Here is a 21,200-nt window from a genome sequence, read left to right as displayed (position 1 = left end):
TCAAACTAACTTTAGGAAACAATATGCCAAAAGCATATTTACAATTACTTAAGACCGTTTTTAATTTCTTTTCTTTAGACCAAATCCCCTGTACACATATACGGACTCAGAGGATGAGCAGCCTACAAAAAAGGCCCCAGGCCCCTCGAGTGAAAATACCAGGTAATAAAATACTGTCTAGTGTCTGTGTACATATCTGTGTCTGACACGAGGAAACTTTTTTGACAAGTTGTCTGTATTCTTAAATACTTAAAAAATTATCTTTTTCTAAACAGCCCTCATCACTCCGCAGTCTGCCCCCCAGCCCACTGATAGCAACCATCATAATGCCCCACCCAGCTTCTGGCACCTTTCGCCACTCCGGCACAAACCGACACAGCTTTGCGATCTCGCCAGCATGCAGTCTGATGTCTTCCCTATAGATGGTATGCTTTTAAAAAAGCTTTAAAGCTGCATCACAATGTCATTGTACTCTTATCTAAAAAAAAAAACAATTTATACTCCTGAATGTCATCTTGTTGTGATTTTTTTTTTTCTGTAGATTCCAGAGACTCTGTGAGGCCACTATTACAAGGCAAGTTTGAAAATCTTGGAATTTCACAGTTTACATGGTATAACAAATATATGTGACAGGCAAAAACTAGTAAACACTTTTAGCAGTTACAAGAACTAACAAATGAATATCCAACAAAAGGGAATAGAAATACATTGTACTGCCAATACTTTGGTTTATTCTTTGTATGACTTGAAAATCAGGCTTTAGGGAAAACTAAATGACATGTTTCTATCATCAATTACATGAAGTAAACACACAAGCACTTGCATACACATTTAAGACATGAGACACGCTAATTCCATCTCATAAAATGTGTCTATAGGTGAGACGCTTTGCGTTGATTGGTGCTGCTGGACCACACTGGAGGTGCCAGTCCGCCGTGTAATGGTTTATGCCATTACAAAGGAGCTGGCCTCTGTACTCAACTGGGCAGGGAAAAAAACCAAGGACCAGACAAAGCAAAAAAGGGCATTTAAAGAGACAGCGCTGTGCAGATGCATATTTGGTAAGTTTTAACATTTATTGTAGTTTTATGAGCCTAAAGTGAACAATAAAGGGATCAATTGATGTGCTGGGTGCGTTTCACATTTCCTATGTCTGGTTTTTGCTATATTACTTTGTCTTTCTTAATAACAAGACTTTCATGTCCGGTTATTCTGGAGATGGAGTCTTTGGTCTTCGGCTTGTTTTGTCCTCGGGTTGTACACTTTGTACAGCCTGAGGACCCCATGTTTTCTTTCTTTTTTTTTAAAAGGATACACGGCACACCATGCTAAGACATATCACATTTTCAGCTTATAGCTCTTTGGGAATCAAATGCGGCAGTTTGCTGATTTCCGCCTGGTGACTTTCATGTTTATCAGCCTAGAAGTTTACATACTTTCTCCCTGCTGAAGACAATTAACAAGAGCTTATTCATGTGCTCTAATTCCCTTTTTTTTGTCTTTGTTTTTTTGTGTGTGTGTCTATTTTTGTCCTAGATGGCCTGGCGCAGCAGGTAGGGGCGAACTCTATGTCTGAGTTGGTCTTTGCTCAAGCAGTCCAGAAATGGCTCAGATATGCTCCAGATCGTACGGGTGGCGCGCAGGACGCACATCATCCAACCCCATCCCGGAGTAAATAATAAAAAGTGACGTGAAACATAGAAATGTAAATAGGAAACTTTGTCTTTTAATAAAGTATTTTGCAAATGATACATGTCTATTGACCTTTTTTGTTTTTTTGTTTTTTTTTCAATAAAAAGCAACTGTGCGAAAGAGGTGGAAAATCAATACCATAGCTCAACAGTGTTTCAATATCAGAATCTGACATTGTTTCAATGTCAACAGTGTTAGAAAATATAACGTCGAATCAATGTCAGGTTTCAACATTGATTCAACATCAAAACCTGACGTTGTTTCAACGTTAAAAATGGGTGCAAGAGTGATGTTGGGTCAACGTCACACTTCAACGTTGCTTCAATGACGTTGCCTGATATTGACTCAACATTGTTTCAATGTTTCCTTGCTATTTTGTATATATTCTTATATATTTTTGCACACCACCAAAATGGATTTTAAATTAAACATCACAACAGGCCAACATGCACACTTTCAGCTTTAGCCTAAAGTGTTTACAAAAGTATTACATTAACTGTTAAGGAATCACAACCATTTTTATACATAGTCATAATCACTCATTTTCAGAAGCTCAAAAGTAATCGGACAACTGACCGGCAAACAGTTTCATGTACACGTCAGGTCTGTTACCTTAATAACAAATTAAGCAGATAAAAGATCTTGAGCTTATTCTGAGTGTTGAACTTGCATATGGTAGCAGTTTGCTGGAACTTTCAACATGAAGTCCAAAGATATACTGATGTAATAAAGGTCATCATTAGCTTGAAAAACTAAAATAAACCCATCAGAGATAGCAAACACATGATTTGGCCACAACAATGGCCAAATCAACAATCTGTTACATCCTTACGAAAAAGAAATGCAATGGTCATCTCAGCAGCACCAAGAGGTTTGAAAAACCAAGGTAGACAACTAAAGCAAATGATAGCAATTAAACCAGGTGACTTATTTTTACTGATGATATAACTATTGATAGAACTAGCAGACATTTGATAGAAATCTCTGATCAGATGACCCAAAGTATACTGCAAAAGCAACCCAAGAGTTGCTCAAAGAAAAGAAACTAGATATATCTTCAATGGCCAAGTCAGTCAGACAAATGCTCCACCCAATGCAGCATGCTTTTCAATTATAAAATACACAACTGAATGCAACAAAGGCCCACAAACAAGCAACAAATGAGTGTAGCTGCAGTAAAGGCCAAGCAGAACATTCAAGAGAGGAAACACAGCATTTATCGATATCCATGGGTTCTAGACTTCAGGCGGTCATTGACTTGTAGGTCTTTAAAATTGGGGTAGTATGTATAAAATTAAAGCAGAGAGTCAGAACTTCAATGACATCTTTGGTTTTTTTTGTCACATTTACTGTGGTAGCATACAGAAGCACAGCTACTAAAAATGTGCATTTGTGTAAATACTGTAGATACGATAATAGGCTTATTTTTTATATGTGCGTGCATGCTTTGCCCATTTGTAATTACACTGCAGAAAACGACTGCAGTGTGCCTTTGTCAGCCAAAAAGACCTTTTTGTTACCTTGTTTACTTGACAACAGTGCACTATTACTTCAGTGTATTCAATGTTCTTCATCACTTAAAGGAACTAAGCCATAACTTGTGCTTTAGTTCATAACAGGAGCACAAATTGCCAAACCAAATATGTCATAACTGACTTTCTCTCTCAGGAGTTGCAGTTAAAACAAAACAAAGTGCTGAGATTGAGGTTATTTCAACATCTGGCAGACGCCCCCACATGCAGAGACATCACCTAACTGTAAACAACACTTGGTGAACAAACTCCACTCTGAGAGAGAGACAGAGACGAGAGGGGGGCATGGAAAAACACAGGAACGTCTTTTCAAGCATTACCTCTGGTCTTAACATGATACAGATATTGTTACTCTATGTGATTTTGCTTTGTGTTAACATATTGCAAAAATGAAACTGCTGAGCAAGTTAGCTTTTAGCAACCGTTACTCAAACCAGAGTCAAAATTAAATTTCTTCCAGGGCTGTTTTTATCTACATACCAACAGCCTACACATTTAATGTTTTATAGCACTACGCCCGTGTCAACCTGTGTGTCCGAGTGGATCATCTACACTCAATGACCAAGGTATACCTTGCTAGTACCGGGTTAGACCCCCTTTTGCCTGTAGAACTGCCTTAATTCTGAGTTTTAGAATGGTACCTGCTGTTGTAGCTTATTTCCTTCAAAGTTAGATGTATTTTGCATTCGTAGATGTGCTTCTGCATATCTTTTAGAAAGTGGTTATTTGAGTTACTGTTGCCTTAATATCAACTTCTAGCAGTCTGGATATTCTCCTCTGACCTCTGGCATCAATAAGGCATTTTCACTCAGAGAACTGCTGCTCACTGGATATTTTCTCTCTTTCACACTATTCTCTGTAAAATCCCAGTAGATCAGCAGTTTCTATGAAATACTCAGACCAGCCTGTTTCCTCCCCATTCTGATGCTCGGTTTCAACTTCAGCAGACTGTCACTGCAATGTGACTAGGTGCTTAGATATATGTGTTAACAAGCAGGTGATTAGGTGTATCTGACAAGGTGGCCAAAGAGCGCGTGTGTTTTTGAACAACAGTGGAAGTCTGCAGGACAAAGTAAGGGGATTTGGAGATTTGCTTCATGTGAGACAATCTGTCATTACCATCTGTCACTTTTACTGCAAATTATTATTCAATAATGAATCCACAGAACACTGATGCATTTTCTTATTTAAGTGTGATCTCTTACCCGCAACAGTAAAGACCCTTCTTCTCACCGATCCATTCAAACATAAACTAAATTCATCTGTGATGTCCTGCATACCCGTGTTATAGCTTAGTAAGAACACATGCCTTTATAATTTTTATGCACAAGAGTGCTCTGACAGAATCAGGGTTAGTTCTAAATTCTTGACACAGTGACAAAAATACAGGACACGAAATCTTAAAAAAGTAACAAATGCTGAAAAAAGAATCCAGAACAATAAGAAGAGGATGAAAAAAACAAAACAAAACACTATATTGTGTATCAACGTCCAGTGACACACCGACTTGCTCGATCTTCGCTTTCCATCATCACTTCTGTTGTGGCAGCTATGCATGTCAAACACTACATAACTGTATGAATTTTTATTTGTTCATATTTCATGTTTGTTTACTAAAAACAAACCAGTAAGCGGAGCAAGGAAACTCATGGCTCAATGAAGAAAACTTCACAAGCTGATTTTATACATTTGGTCACTTCTCTTTACTGGTTGGCTAGGAGACGAGGAGTAAGCAAAAAAAAGAAACAAACAAAAAAAACCCCACTTCCATTTATTAAGGATAACAACCAAAGAAAGACTAAAGAAAGTAAAAATGGGCGATTGAGAAGAAATGAGCTAACTAAACAGAGCTGTGAGAGGATAAACAGACCAGCAGACCTATCAGACTTTGGGACACACATACACATGTGCACTTCTTAGAGAGGAAAACACATGTAAACAGCAATTGAATTCACACACAGAAGAACTAGCTGCCCACAAACACATTTACAGAGATACACACTTTTCAAAGCACTAACACACAAACATAACTACACATATATAAATATATATATGTATGTAAATAAACAAACACTAATCTACCCAGCATAATCCCATGGTAACATTTTTTGGGGGAGGATTTCAACCAACACAATATGAGATCAATTGAGTGCTAAGCTGTATGGAGGAAAAACATACGGGGGCTGATAGGGCGACTCTTCAAAGCCCAAACACCACAATGCCCAGTAATCTGCATATGTTATTACTTCATCTACATATCTAATTCATTTAAATGAAAATCAGTGAATCTGAAAACAAAAGAATACGTATAAAACTATCATAAAAAACTATTTTATATAACCCATGCCTATTCTAAGTGCTGAAAAGAACAAAAGGTCAAATAAGAGTTATAGTCGGTAAAGAAAGATGGAAAAGCCTTGGGAAACAAACAGAAAAAGTCATCACCAGCAACTCTTACAGAGAGCCAAAAACTGATTGCCAGGCTCCTATCTCTTGCAGGCAAACAGACGGACAAACAGTGTGTGCCGGTTCAAAGGCAGATTACATATTAGCTGGGGGAGAAAAAAAAAGGGCCCACGGAAAGGAAGGACAAAAGTATAGCTCCTCTTAAAGCCTGGCAGTGAGCAACAGAGTAAAAATGTGGCAACATGTGAGATGAATGGGTTTCTGTAGCTTAGTGATGTGAAGTGATTGGGACGCTAGTGTGTGATTGGAGCAACACTTATTATGCTGTTATAAATTCTAGTAAAAGGACAAAAAGAAACAGAAAGAGCGAGAGGAAGGCAGAGCCAAAAGATAATGTTCTAGGACAGTGCTCGTCTTAACAATCATCACTATTAGCATTTTTAAATTAAAAACTGTACTGTTTACTAAATTACCAACATTATGGACATTCTGTTGGCATTTTGGGAGTCAGGCAGGAAACTGAATGAATCTCTGGATCATGTTATTGTCTGCGTGTCTGGCTCTGCAGCAGCGGGCTGGGCATGAGGCGCTGAGCAGCCTGTTTAGCTCATTTCACAGTAGTGCATATCAGCTTGTTGGGAAATCTTTTTACACTTTGAAAAAGATCACAACAAAAGTGAAGTATTTCATATTTTAAAACAGCCAAATCTCACTTTGCATTTTCTGTGTAGGTGTAATGCTATTCCAATGATATTTTTCAGCAGCTATTTCTTCAGGGGACGTTGAGTGAGCATGGATGGTCTTTTCAGGCAAAGAGATTGTTTCATATCCATACACCCACACGCATTCACTACAGGGATTTGCCACAAGAAAACCGACAGTAAAACACTACTGACCTCTGAGCACCTCATCTTAAGTACCTGAAGACTGAATGCCTTACTTAAGGGCACAAAACTGAGGGAGACGTGAGCTTTGCTTATTTCTTTTACCCGGTGCTACATCTGCAGCCAGTTACTGTCATAAAAACTGTGATAAAGTGAAATAAAAAAAAACATTGTTTCTGAAACTGATATGTAGATGAAATGTGACTTTAATAAAGCAATATGGACTAAAGCATATGTGTTGGTTACATCTGTTCAGCACAGGGTATCTATCAAGCCCAATTATCACCAAATAATCACAAAATAATACTATAGTTTGTTAATCTGATCATTGCAAACAACAGATTAGGATTTTATGTCAGTAATACTGCCTAATACATCTGTCTAATACGGACTTTGACCTTGGCATTAGGGGTATTTTGGATAAGCTTTTTCCACCTGCATCCAGGACTTTATGCTGTCTTATAGGACTAGAGTTTAACAGTCATTTTAGATAAATTCAGAAGAAAGTGTTTCCCAAAATGTCAAAGAATTCCTTTAAAATATAAACCATAAATATCAGAAGTAATTCAGAACCATATATGAGTTGTGTGGCATTTACCTGTAGCTGTCGCCTCTGAATCTCCTCCACCATGATTCCAAGACATTTGGTGTAGTCCGTAAGATCCTGGTCAGCTGTTTCTATCAGCTTGCACCCCTACACACACACAAATATCAATATATTAAAAAAAAAATCATAAAAAAACAAGCAGGCAACAAAACACAATCCAACAGATGTACATAAACATAGATAGTGTAACAAATACCTTAGATAAGGGATAGGGGGATAAGAGAAAAACTGAAAGCGATAGGGAGATGGAGAGAGGTATAAATCAGTGTTTTACTGTTGTCTGGCTGTCTTTGGCTTGTGTTGCTGAATAATGTAGAGGTTCCAGTCAGTGGCCCTAAACTACAACAACCATGCTCCGGCTTACTTTCCTTCTGTCTTTTTCTCTCTCTCCACAGTGTCACTTTCCTCCAAAACACAGCGACTTTGCTACTTCACTGACACACGCACACACACACACACACACACACACACACACACACACACGCACACACACACACACGCAGTCATATCACAAACTTGTTCGCTGTGCTCTGTTTGATCCCATCCATCCTCCCTCTCCTCCCCTCCTCTTCCACCAACCCTCCACCCCCCTTCTCTCCCTCCCTCCCTTGCTGATGCTTTTCTGTTTTCTCCCTTCCATTTATGCAGAATTATTCACCGTTTGCAAGAAATCTCTGAAGGAACGGCTCGCATTTTCCCATATTTCTGCTTCAAAGGCATTACCATAACAGACTGTTTTTCTCTCAGCCCCCCCCCCCCCCCAAAAAAAGGCATTTCTCTCTTTTTTTCAGACAACCTGTGTGATTTTTGTGAAAAGGGTCTAATATTACAGATAGCTACAGAGAGAGCCGGGGAAATCGTGAGAAGGGAAAAAGGAGAGCGACACAGCTGAAGACATCAAATAATCTGTGATGGGTGCCTAATCATGTGTGTGTTGTGTGCACGTGTGATGATACCGAATCTGCATTTCAAACTGTAAACAGTGTGCATCAGTAGCATCTGATCAAAGTGACACAGCACAAAGATCGCACAGGCACTGTATTTTGTTTTCTCTAAGGTGTGGATGTGTGTGTATGCATGTCTGACTTGCCCTGTATTAATTATTTATTGAACAGCGCTTGTGGGTTGACATTTTGCTTGCTATAAACAATGCAAAGTCCCCTTCATGAAATCATTTGCATTTTATTTTTATGACCTTGAATAGTTGAATCTAAATATGCCTACATGTACAAATTTCTTGCATAGTGAGGTACACAGGGAGTAAAGGCTACAACGAAGAATGTCAAAGGGGGATTCTGGAGAAGCATTTTCTTGTACCTGGGCCGTGTTATGTTAAATCTGCAAACTTGGAGACCTACAAAAAATGCAGATTGCTTTGTCCATTTCTAATATCATCATCCAAAGTTTAATCTTTTTGTGTAGCTAACCCTTTTCAAATTTTATTTTTTGTGAATTTATCCAGTTTCTAGTAGTTCTGTTTGGAATTTTTTTATCATTAGTATTATAACTAGAGATGGCACGATACCACTTTTTTATGTCCGATACCGATACCGATATCATAAATTTGGATATCTGCCGATACCGTTATGAATCCGATATAGTGTGTTTTTCAATCAATAAAACTGTTTTTTCAATATCTTGCTGCATTTTGTATAAGTTCATACTCAAGTTTAAATAAACAACAACACTAAAGCTATTCTGTTATACCTGTATGTAAAAAATACACTGCACCCAAAATATTTCATAGTTCAGCAACACTGATCAATCTAATAAACTTAAACCTGCACCATCCTCCCTATTCTGGTATTTTAAAGAGTACTTAGCAGAAATATTAAGCAACCTAACTAATAGGGTTGCAAACTCCCAGCAAAAAAAAATAGGGAACCACCCCCCACCCTCCACCTCGTGATGCTTAATCGACGTAATCAACTTTAATTGGATGCAGTGTGAAAAAAAATGCACAGAAATAAATTATTTTTCAAGAAAAATTAAATAGATTCAACATCTTTCTTCTACAGAATTGCAGACTGCACAGATGGTACCTTCCCAAAGGAAAAAGTACTATAGCTTACTAGGGTATATTAGACTTCATAGTTACTATATACAGTAATGGACTTCTATATATTTTACACAAGATTAAAACTTTGGGTGTAAGATTCAGATATTTATTTATTAAAAGCTAGACATTCTAAATGAGAATAAGAAAGAAAAGTATGTCTTTGTGCCCCCTTTTCCCTGTTCATGCCCTATCGGCCCCCCTGGCTACACTTTGCTAGATTCGCCCCTGCACAGTTACCAGCCGTCAGCTACGTAGAAAACGATCCTGGTGTAGAAAGTAATATTAAATAAATTCTAACAACAGCTTATCAAGCTTAAACGTGCTGCTGTTGTTCAGCCACTGGTTTCCTCTTTCTGGTGCAAAGTGGGCCAAACAAGCAAGAGAGACGGACTCGCGACAGAAAAGCCGATCAGCTGATCATTAATCAGTTTCATGACTAAAGTAGCAGCAGGAGAGGGAGCGAGAGAGAAGAGGCAGTCGCTCCATGTATCGGTTGTTAAGCTTAACGTGGGAATGCTTTACAAACATTCAGAGATGAACTTACACACTTGCTTTACTTCTCTGTGGGATAACTTCCTCGGAGATGAAATGCCGGATTGCTAGCGAGGATACAAATACACACAGCTCCGACGTGCTACGGTTATGAGCCAAGTTACGCCGTGTCGCAAGTTTTGTGAGGTGCTTTTTTGATATTTAATGGATCGGATTACATTTTTTATTTCCCTCCGATATCCGATCCAGTAATTTACGTCAGTATCGGACTGATACCGATACGTAATATCGGATCGGTCCATCTCTAATTATAACATAGCTATTTTCATTATCACTGATTAATGAAGACTTTTCAAAATATAGTGTTGATTTTTAGCAATGATTAATTGGAAAAAGTGAAGAAGATCCATCCAAGCATCCATCCTCTTAACTATTAAGGCCTCAGTTAGGACTGATTGGCTGCCTTGCAATCACCGGTTACTTGAGTGTTCCCCTGAATGGCTGTGAGTGGTTGCTGGTAGTTGCAGTGAAATCACTTGATAAGCCCCACACATCCAGGCTTAAAGGCTGGTCAGTGACCCTGTGGTAACCACCGGTTGCTAGGGAAAAATGTATATTCACTGACTGGATGGTGAGTGGAATTAATAACAAAGAGGTGTACGGTGCTGCACTAAAAACCTCCTTGTGATTGTTTAGGTCTGTAGCAGATTGCCACAGCTGCACAGTTGTAACCTGTTGGAAAGATGCCGATGTGTCTGCAAACATTTGGCAACTATTCGCTGGCTGTGAAACTGTGAAGACTGCAAACTGGTAGTGGAGAAGGCACTGAGAATGAAGGAATGATTACATTTTCCTTCAATTATAGGTCACCTGTGTCGTGCACACCTATATCATCACAGAGGGTAGACTTTTGGCTGTGCACTGAGCAAGCCAGGAGGTTGAGCCTCTCTTTAGCCCAGAGGGCACAAGCAGAATTCTAAATTTTGACTTGCCAGGTGACAAGATGGTTTCCCACTTTGCCTCAGTTTATCTGATGCAGGCACGAACTGTGTTCAGTGAAAATTGGCTTTGAAGCTGCTCCTGAACCCAATCGGATATTTTCACTACAGAATCACGTCTGTCACGTCTAATGCCAGGCCCAAAAGCGCAGCCATTCAGTGACCTCGTCTCCTGCGTGATCTCAAGATTCTCTGAATCAATTAATATGTGGTGTGGTGTGGTGATTTAAGTGGTCAGTAAGAAGAAAAATGCCTTTATAAATAAGACTCCATTTATCATTTACCATATACAGATTACCTTACTCTAGGCTTTTTAGACAAACCAGCTGCTCCAGATGTTAAACTATGCTACCTTTTGTTTCTTGGACTAATCCACTATAATTTCTAAGCTACTAACTACTGTTTTTTGTTTGTATCTCCAGATGCTACAGCATGTGTTAGGGACTCTCCCTACAATCATACTGCTTCTGTATGAACACCTGTAGATATAAGAGTGTGTGCAAGTTTTGTTCCACTTACCTTGTCTGCATAGAAAGCTTTGACCTCTGCTGTAATGGAATCAAAATCCCCACTGATATAGTCGGGGAGAAAGCTGGATATAAGGACAGAAAGATGGGGGTGAGTGAAAACGACAGCGGGTTAAGATTGCAAGAAAGACAGAGCCAAGAAGTGAGAGTTAGAGATGGAAAAGAGAAAGGACACTGGGGCATGTGTCAGCTCTTTGATCTGTGCAGCGAGGGAGAAGAGTGACGCCGCCGGGAAAGACGAAGAGACATGGAAACTGACAGGGTGAATCTCTGTGGCACTGAGCCTGGCCCTGTCACACACACATGGCTGACAGAAGATATACATAGATTGATGGGAAAGTACACCCAAACAAACGTGGCAGAATACAGAAGCAAAAGTTCATGTTGATACTCTGATAGTTAGGTGCATAAATGCAAACATATCAACAACAGATTGGATGCAAACCACTCATTAGTCACATCTAATAAATAGATCACTGAGTTGGTGTCCTTCTCACGCGCGCAAGCAAACAGAGCATGGTGTACATGGTGTTCAGATCTTGAAATATTCCAGCACACGGAATGAGAAGATTCTCCACTAGAACTGTGCATCGGTTTTAATAACAACAGGTCACAGTGTGATTGGATGTTTTGATGCATAGGATCAAGTAAAGACTATGTTGCATGAGGAAAAGCTGCTCTGAAGTGACATCAGTTATATTTTAGAAATGTATGTGGACTAATGATAAGAATCTGACAGAGCACAGTTGCTTTCAACTAAACTTCCCTCGGGAATAATTTAAGACTAGTTGAGTTTCTATCTTTAAAGGAAAGTATCAACGAAAAAAAGTACTAAATTGGAAATGAGAAGAATTAGAATTAGAACCATAAGTTAAGCTTTGTTTTAAAATTTGATTCATTTCAATTTAAATGATTAAAAGAGAAAAAAATCCTTATTTCAATTAAGCTTGAAGAATAATCATCTTGACTTCCAACTTGTATTAATGCTGACAGCTTATTATTCTGCATTATTATGCATGAAATAAATGTAAAATGAATGAAAATAAACCTGAGCTACTTTAGGGGCTTGAAAGTTTATGGTTTGGTTAAAGAACACTTTCTATTTGGAATATATATATACCTGCTTATACATTTGGATAAATGTCAAAAATGCACAAAGGTATGAGACTTACTTTTTATTTTACGAGACTTACATAACCAAGAACTGCCTCCCAGAAAACAGGCACGATAACTGTAAACTTACAGAATGCAGAAATAGCGTGTTGATGCATGCAATTAAAATGATTACAAGTGCTAATAAAACTGGTCAGGAGGTTTGGGGAAATACGAGCATGCTCAAAATAAACTTTTATATGTATTTCATTCATCCGAACTGTTTTCTGAGGCAACCTGCAAACCCCAGAGTGCAGGAATTAACAACCAGACACTACTGAATAGAAGATTCCTGCCGGAGAGTAACAGATAGCTCTCTGTTTATTCATTTGTGTGTATGTGTGTGTTTATGTGTACCGGGCAAAACCACGCAGGGATGCAGTGGCTGCTATCTAGAGGCATTAACAGGTCTGACATTACGATTTCATGGTTGGTTGGGTAGCGTGTTTGTGCGTTTGTTTGTGTGTGTGTGCTCCTCTAGCAAGAGGCGAGAGCGATGTTCCAGTTGGTTGAAGAAAGAGATACATAAGGATTATTCCCTCCCTCCTCAGCATTCCCATTTACACCAACAAGATACAGGAAGACAAACACAGGAAATGTATGCAATCTGCTGCCACATTCATGTGCGCGCACACACATATATACACACACACACACACACACACACACACACACACACACACACACCGGTTTAAAGTCAAACAAGCACATTTCCAACTGAATAAGACGAAAAAATATGATCAAGGAACAAATTTTTCATCTTGAGATAAACACACAAAATATGCATAAATAGCAGCAAATATGCAGGTACACACAACCAAAGGCTATTTCGCCTCCTTATTATTATACAGAACGCCACAATTGCATCTTCATTCAGAAATAACCTTCATGTGACAGATGGAATGAGCTGTGACACTGGGTCTGATCAGAGCTTTACACAAACGCATGCACACACACACGCACACACAACCACACGCACAGTCCTCTGTGACCTGTGTGCATGACACCATCGGTGGAGAGTAATTGACCAGCCAAGATTCTAAATTCTGTATTTGTGTCTGTGCGCATGAGGGTAAATGCTGTTTGCGTGTTTGCGTGTCTGCATGTTGTGCGCCTGACAGTCTTCACTTCCACATTAATATTAACTGACACTTTAATTTGGATGGGAAATAGAGCATTTTACCACCAGTTTGTCTGAGCACCAAGTGGCAGGAATGGCTGTGTGACCTTTGCCTGTGTTTGTGTGTGTGTCTACGTATGTGTGTATCTCTTTGTCTGTCAGGCAGCTTGTGCGTCCTTCTCTCTCTGCATCCTGTCTGGCTGTTTTTTTTTTTTTATCATGAACAAGTTCTCACATAATGCTCTTCTCTTTTATGCTCTCTTCAAATCATCTCACACTTTGGCACTGCAGTTCTAACTTTTCCACATAATTAAAGCGACTCTCTTCCATCTAAACACTGTCCTTAGAATCAACATCTAAGGACTGAAGAAACACTTTCTTTTTGGATAGATGTCTTATATTTTCAACCTTTCTGTTTCTGTCTTTGTTTTCTTTAAACTGGGGCTCACTGCTTCCATATGACCACTTAATTACAACCAAATGTTGTATATGTTCTTTTATTTTCTTGTAGCTTTCACCCTCTCATGAATCACAACATGATAAACACTTTTCTCCCTTTTTCAGGTCCTTTTCATCACTTGAGGAGATGTCGCTCTGATTACTCCTCTCATCCATCGCATCTCCCAATCAGAGTAGAAGAGATGATGAAGAGGTGGAGGAATTGCTTTGGATGACATCATTACATGCCGTATACATAAACAACCAAAACCAAAGCGGTATGACATGCATAGCACTCTGACTCACAAGAGCTCATGTGAACACTACTCTCTCACACACACACACACACATACAAATGTGGACACATGACAAAAAAACATTTGACAACAAATCACATGACATTTTTTGGTCAAGTGTCAAAATGGAACCTCAAAAATGACTCTTTGCTTAGAAGATGGGAGGGATAGATAGTGGACAATATAGGCATGGTGCTATTCGCTGCTTTTAAATATGACAAGTGTTTTTGCATTGTTTTAATTACCTTAACCGGACTGCTGAAAGGCTATTTTTACTATGATATGATGGAATATTTGTTAAGATACACTGCTTCATGGCGATAGAAAAGCAACAACCTAGGAAGGCAAGGTATACAGAAGAGCATCTCTGAACACAAGTTAAACCTTGAAGCAGATGGGCAATAGCAGCAGAAGACCACACCAGGTGCCACGCCTGTCAGCTAAAAGCTAGCAGGAGTGGCACCTTACAGTTTGCATGAGCTCAAAACTGGAAAATAGAAGACCATAAAAACGTTGCCTGATCTGATGAGACTGTTTCTGTTGCAACATTTGGAATGCAGCTTCAGAATTTGATGTGAACAACATAAAGCATGGATCCGTCCTGCCTTGTACCAAAGGCTCAGGGTGCTGGTGGTGGTATAATGGTGTGGTGGAAAATTTTCTTGGCACACTTGGGCCCCTTAGTATCAACTGAACATAGCTGAGCATCTTTTAAATACCACAACCTACCTATAAATACATTATACTACCTACAATAGTACTGTCGCTGACTATGTCCATCCCTTTATAACCACATCTTTTGATGGCTCCTTCCGGCAGGATAATGCACCATGTCACAAAGTTTAAATCATCATAAACTAGTTTCTTGTGTATATACCTAAGTGCATAAACAAAGATGGGTTAATGTGAAGATTTAAATTATTAGTTAGTAAAGATCAGTTGCATAATTCATCTTTATGTGGTCGATAACTATCTGGTTTCATAATGGGTAGTTATGCAAGCACAGGCCTTAAAAAAATCAATCAGTGTTAATAGAGTTCTTATTATCCCACTGCAGCAAAAATTCCAATTATCAAAACCTCAAAGCACATGAGTGTGATCTTACTTGCATGTTGGTGTACATGTGTGTCTAACACATCTACGCATACGTCTATATCGAAACACCGGAAACCCTCCTGTCTCGATGTGGCATGATGCTGAAAGCATACATGTGTACATCTATAAAATTAGATTTCTTTATGTGATTCAATTGTGTCTGATCCCAAAGTTAATGAGTTAAATATCTGCAGGCTTCTAATAACTACATACCTGTCACACCCAAACCACATCTTCTAGGTTTATTAACTCTCTGTATTACTCTTAGGGCTACTAGCTGTACTATAAAAAAAGGACAGTTGTAATTTTAATTATCCTTAATTGCTACAATTCTAATACAATAAACTTAACAAAATGTAGCACACCGCATTATGTAGAAACAGAAGTGCAAAGCTCTCATATTAAAAGGCAAAGCCCAGTTCCCTGTGCTCATCAACTCGACTCAGCATGTCAATTTCCAACACAGAGCAATAAAGACTGGGGAGAATTTTCAATCAGTCTGTAATAGACAAACTTCATCAGGAGTGTAGGAGAATCGCAGGTGAAGACAGAGCCAGTTTTGCATTAAGGGTTATACGTAGTCATGCTAAATAAATTGCTGGCATTTGACCCTGATTTGGTCACAGAATACCTGAAACTCAATTAAACAGTTTCCAAATGTGTGAATATGACCTACATTAAAGTAAAGGGACTATATAATATCAACATATTTGTCTTTTAATCCTTTCTGATCACATCTGTATTAGAATTCAACCAACATGTGGTCCTGTCTACATCACACATGCAGGTGCTTTCCTGTCAGGCACACATAAAGAATAAAAATCGCAAGGCATCAGTGGAATGTAGAATATATGAAAATGAGAGAAATAAAAAGAGAGGCTGTCAAAGATATCTATCCACCACTCAGGCTTATAAAAAAGTACTTCTGCTTTTGACAACTTCATTTGCTGAGGCGGACAGCATTATCTTCAATAAACCAAAATGAATAGACCTTGATATGGTGATATAACTACGCTATAAAATTCACCTTTACATACAGACTAGTCAAAAAGAGTCACAATAACACAAGCATATGTCCTCATATTTTATTAACATCACATACACCACTAGCTGCAAATGTTATAAACTGCTTGTGTTCAATTACCTCCATCCACATTTAGCCATACTCCTCAAGCTGTTCATCCAGCTCTTGACATCATCTTGTCTCACAGTGTTAGATTTGATGCAGACATTATAAACAAAATCAATTTATTTGAAAGAGGCAATTTATTTATTTATTATTTATTATTATGCAAGAAAACCCAGACGTGTCAGAGCTGATGGAAAGGCAAAAAACCCATGAATGCTCTTCTTGTAAAAGTTTATTTATATGAAGTCAGATGCTTAATAGTTAGTGTTAGTGCCGAAAGACAATTAACAATATCCTTAACAATATTACAGTACAATGTCATAATGCAGGATGAACCAACTAAGGCCTCAAATATTACAATTATTGTGATCGATATTTTAATTGCAATCCCAATTCCGAACTGGAGGGAAAAATATTATCTCATTTTGAATTTGATGGGTGCAACACATCTCTGGAAGGCTGGAAAAGTAAGTGGTACTAAAAAGAAACAGCTGGAGGGACACATTTTGCATCTAATTAGATTAATTGGCAACAGGTGAGCAACATTACTGGGGATAAAAAGAGCGTCTTAGAGAGGCAGAGAAAAATCGCAGGAAAAAACACAAATTGTGGGTCACTGTAAAATTGTGAAATGAATATCTCATCTAAAGTACAGAATTAAAAGAATCTCTGTGCAGTGGACAAGGCCGAGAATCAATAGGATAATAACATAAAAAACAGGCATAGTTAGGTCTTGGAAATAACTGCACGGGCTCAGAAGTCATTGTCTGTGAATCACTGTTTGCCATGACATCTACAAGTGTAGCCTAAAGTTCTATCTTCTCTCGGAGAAAGCTCATGTAAAATGGACTGAGGCAAAGCAGAAACTGTTCTGTGATCAGATTAATAAAAATTAGAATTTTTCTTTTGGAAAACTGCGTCCACCAGATTAAAGAGGAGAGGGACCATCAGGTTTTTTACAATATCAGTCCTCAGTTTAAAAAGCGTGCATCTCTGATGGTATCTGGGTGCATTACTGCCGATGGAATTGGCACCATCAATGCTGAAAGATACATATAGCAACATATAACAGATGACATGTTTTTTGAGGCAAATTCTTGCCTGACAAAACTTTTAGAAAGACATGGCTAAACCACATACATATAGATACCTGCGTCTATTACAATTGCATGGCTTCATAGTAGAAAATGACCTTTTTTCCTGTTTTTCCCGCCTTTGCTTAATATTGATTTTTTTCCACTGTACTGTGAATAAAATACAGGTTTATGAGGTTCGCAAATCATTGCATTTTGTTTTTATTCACATTATACACACTGTCCTGGCTTTTTGGGAATTGGGATTGTAACTCATTACAGCTGTCTACACAGCACTGCCTTATAAATAAGTGCAGTGTTTCCTTATATATGAATATATATTCCTTATATATAGTATGTATATATATCACTAGCCATAGTTTCAGGGTTTTCTCTTAGGTAATAGAAGCTGGTACCAGGTACTTTTTCAGTACCTACTTGCCCAGTGTTCCAAGTGATCCAAGCAGGTACTAAAATGTGACGTCAGACTGCACACCACCAATTGGCTGGTCAGTAGGGTTACTCGATGAGTCATGAGAGCGTCTCGTTTATGAAATTCAGAATTGCCATTTTTCAACCAGAGACCTAGCACCAGGTATTGTGTTACCTTGACATCTACCTTTGCTGTAGTGTTTGTTTTACATACTAATTACGTCACGGGACGACAACAATGTACATTAGGTAGTAAGTCGTGTTAAGTCGTGGTGATCCATGGCGAGTTGATCCAACTAGGTACTAATACAAAAGGTTCTTTTGATTTAAGCAGAGCTGGGCTGAGCGCATATCAGTAATCCACAACTTGTTGTTACAATAAACAAGATTATTTTTAAACTACATTCTCAGGAGTGCACCCCAACAGACTAAGAGACTTGGAGAGTATAATCCCAACCTAAGGTGGAGCAAGATAGAGGACAACCTAAAAACGTAACATGGACAGAGTAAAAAGCATGTATGCATAAACAACACCGTCAGGAATATTTAGAGGACCTAAGCATGCTGCACTTAAATATGTAAAAGGGGAATTGGAGATGCAATACCAGAAGAGAACAAACAGCTGACCCACATTTCTAAGAAATTAGCACTTGGTTAAATAGAATGATTCGGGGCATGCACGTCAGAAAGAAATGTATTTAGGTTTAAAAACAGAGTTAGAGGAATATATAAACTTCAGCTGGAAACCGGCTAATAGAAAATCAATAATGCATGATATCAGAATGTTTCTCTGTCTTACATAAGCTCAGAGTGAACACTTTAAAATAAGATGGAAAAAATATATATATAGATGCATGCTTCATGGAGAAATCAAAAATATGCACCATTTGCCTTCTCTCACCGAGTAGAATCATTGTCGTTTGACTCATCATGAGAGGCAGAGAGCCTTTGCCTGAAGCACCCCCTCCTCTCTACATCCCTAATGTCTACCATTAAGCCTGTTTTGACAGAAGATTACGTGGCGCCTTTCTTTTAACTGTAGGAGGCCGTCCACCCACTCTGCTCTTGTGGCAGTACAGAAGAATGTGAAGGTTGACCAGAAACATTATTCTCATTATTTTTTGATGGAAATCATAGTCACAGCCATATATGTGCAAAAAACCCCACAAAGTCTCACTTCACCTTTTATGGTTTGACATCGTCCACATTTCAAGGAAAGCATTAATAAAATCGCATTGCTGGAAAATTTCAATTTTGAATTTCTTTTTAAAAACCATACAAACAATGCAATTCCACAGAAGTCAAATTTAAGACCCTTTTCTCCCATAAATCTGACACAAATTTCGTCTTCACTGGCAAACAAAGCAGAAAATATGGTCAAACTGAAGGACAAGAAAATCCATAAACCCCATTCTGCAACTCAAAGATTTACCCCCAACATCCCAGCACCAGACACTGATTATGGCCAAAAGGATACTCACAATTATTTTAATCAATATTGAGATCACTACTATTTCTCACAATCTTACCTTGATTTTAGTGACAAAAATGTTCTTAATGGACTCTCATTTAAACGCTGCTTTCACATTGATGTTGTTCTACATTCTTACTACAGCAAAATAAAATTGGTCCTCCAAATTCACCTAAATTCAGTGCATCTCTAAAAAATAAAGAAAAAGAAAAACCACTCGGCTTTCTCATTAACCTTGTTCTACATTCCCGTTTATTAAGTCCCGCTCTTAGAAGCAAAATAGAAAGTGTACCTGCATAATGGATGTGAAGAAAAAATCCAGAGAAAAGTATTCAACATCTGTGAGATCCGTTTTTCCTTCCATGTGATGTTTTGCATACTGTACAGTGGCGGTATTGCCAGTTAGAGTAAATCACTGCGTGAGGGGATGACATATGTTTGGTTGATCACTAAATCGGAAGTATTCGCTTTGAGAAAAAAGCTCTTCACCTTCTGCTGTTACAGACATTTGAATCGATGATTGTTGTATGCCCGACCGTGAAATGGATAAGTGGAAGAGGATGGATTGATGAATGGATGGATTTCTGTCTTATAATGTAGTGTTACTCATCCAGGAGACATCAAGCGGCATAGGTACAGGGCACAGTTTTGATTGGCACATGCAGGCACATCATCAGGCATAGTTTTAGGGTTGCTTTTGCTTTGCATTTTAATTGGCTCAGCAGGCATTTTTTATTATTACTTAATAATGTTCATTTAATTGTAAGAAAACAAAATTATGATCAAGATTCAAATTCGACTGTGCAGTCCTAGTCCTATCGTTCTTCACTATGGGGGCACGAGTATGAATGTGCCCCCATAGTGAAGCAGTGCAATTTTTCAGGATTACTTGCAGGAGTTTGAAGGGATTAATCATTTTATGAGTCTGCTGATCTCCAAGTGAGAGTTTATAACACTGAACTAACAGCTTTGTTATTTTTGAGTACAATTTGCTCTGTATGTAAATGATAATTAAAAAAGAAAAGAAAAGAAAATCTATCATGTGTTTACACATAATTCGGGGAAAGCTCAACGTGCACTCCCACATTACTATAGAAGAGCATGCGTACTGTATGTACATCTTTATCTTCAACTTCTCTCTGTTTTCAATACATTTCTTCTGCTTTTTTCTTCCTATTTATCTCCCTCATACCTCACACTGCTGAATTATATTTGATACATGGGAAAGTTGCTGCACTTGTCTGTGTTCCAGCACCGTTATGCTCTCATAAAATTTGGCTTTGATTGATTACCTGCATTTCTCTAGCCCTTCCTCCTTTTCTATCCCTCTCTGTAGTCCATTAGTTATGGTAATGTTGGGTTAAATACATCTTAACTTGCTGGTGATTGATAAACACTTCCACACCCATAAGCATCCCTTCCCTGTCTTCCCTCCTCTCCCGCACTCTCCCAGCAGTGTAATGCATAACTTTTGAGGACAGATGCTGTTAGTGTTGGGAGCACTCAGGCTAAAAGGCGGGCATAGCTGACAGCTCCACCGTACAGGCTGCTGACAGAGCTCGAGCTGAGGGGTCAGATGATGAATCTGCTGTGTCACACAACTACACAGAACTAAGTGCAATGCTTCTGCCATCAAGATTCACATGGCGTATTTGACAGACATACAACACAGATCTATCTATCTATATATCTATATATAGCTTGCTTTATTTCTAAAGCAGAGCAAAAAATACACAAAAGACACTGTCTTACTAGCTTATTAGAAATGATAGTTGCTGTTTGAGCACTGTCATAATA

At 38.5% G+C, this 21,200-nt stretch overlaps 1 protein-coding gene across 2 annotated transcripts in view; it reads right to left on the bottom strand.

Annotated features, from left to right (window-relative positions):
* tpk1 (thiamin pyrophosphokinase 1) overlaps positions 1 to 21,200 on the bottom strand; it is a 79,824-nt gene that overhangs the window by 38,150 nt on the left and 20,474 nt on the right. For both annotated transcript variants that reach the window (XM_003443590.5, XM_005471743.4), the window contains exons 5-6: positions 11,190 to 11,262; positions 7,113 to 7,208 (exon numbers count right to left, since the gene is read on the bottom strand). In XM_003443590.5, the coding sequence (XP_003443638.1) occupies positions 7,113 to 7,208; positions 11,190 to 11,262 (169 nt within the window). The remainder of the gene's footprint in view (positions 1 to 7,112; positions 7,209 to 11,189; positions 11,263 to 21,200) is intronic.

The sequence above is a fragment of the Oreochromis niloticus genome, linkage group LG9 (assembly GCF_001858045.2).
Source record: "Oreochromis niloticus isolate F11D_XX linkage group LG9, O_niloticus_UMD_NMBU, whole genome shotgun sequence".
Lineage (NCBI taxonomy): Eukaryota > Metazoa > Chordata > Actinopteri > Cichliformes > Cichlidae > Oreochromis > Oreochromis niloticus.
Note: the sequence above shows the minus strand (reverse complement) of the source record. Positions and strands in the feature narration are given on the sequence as shown.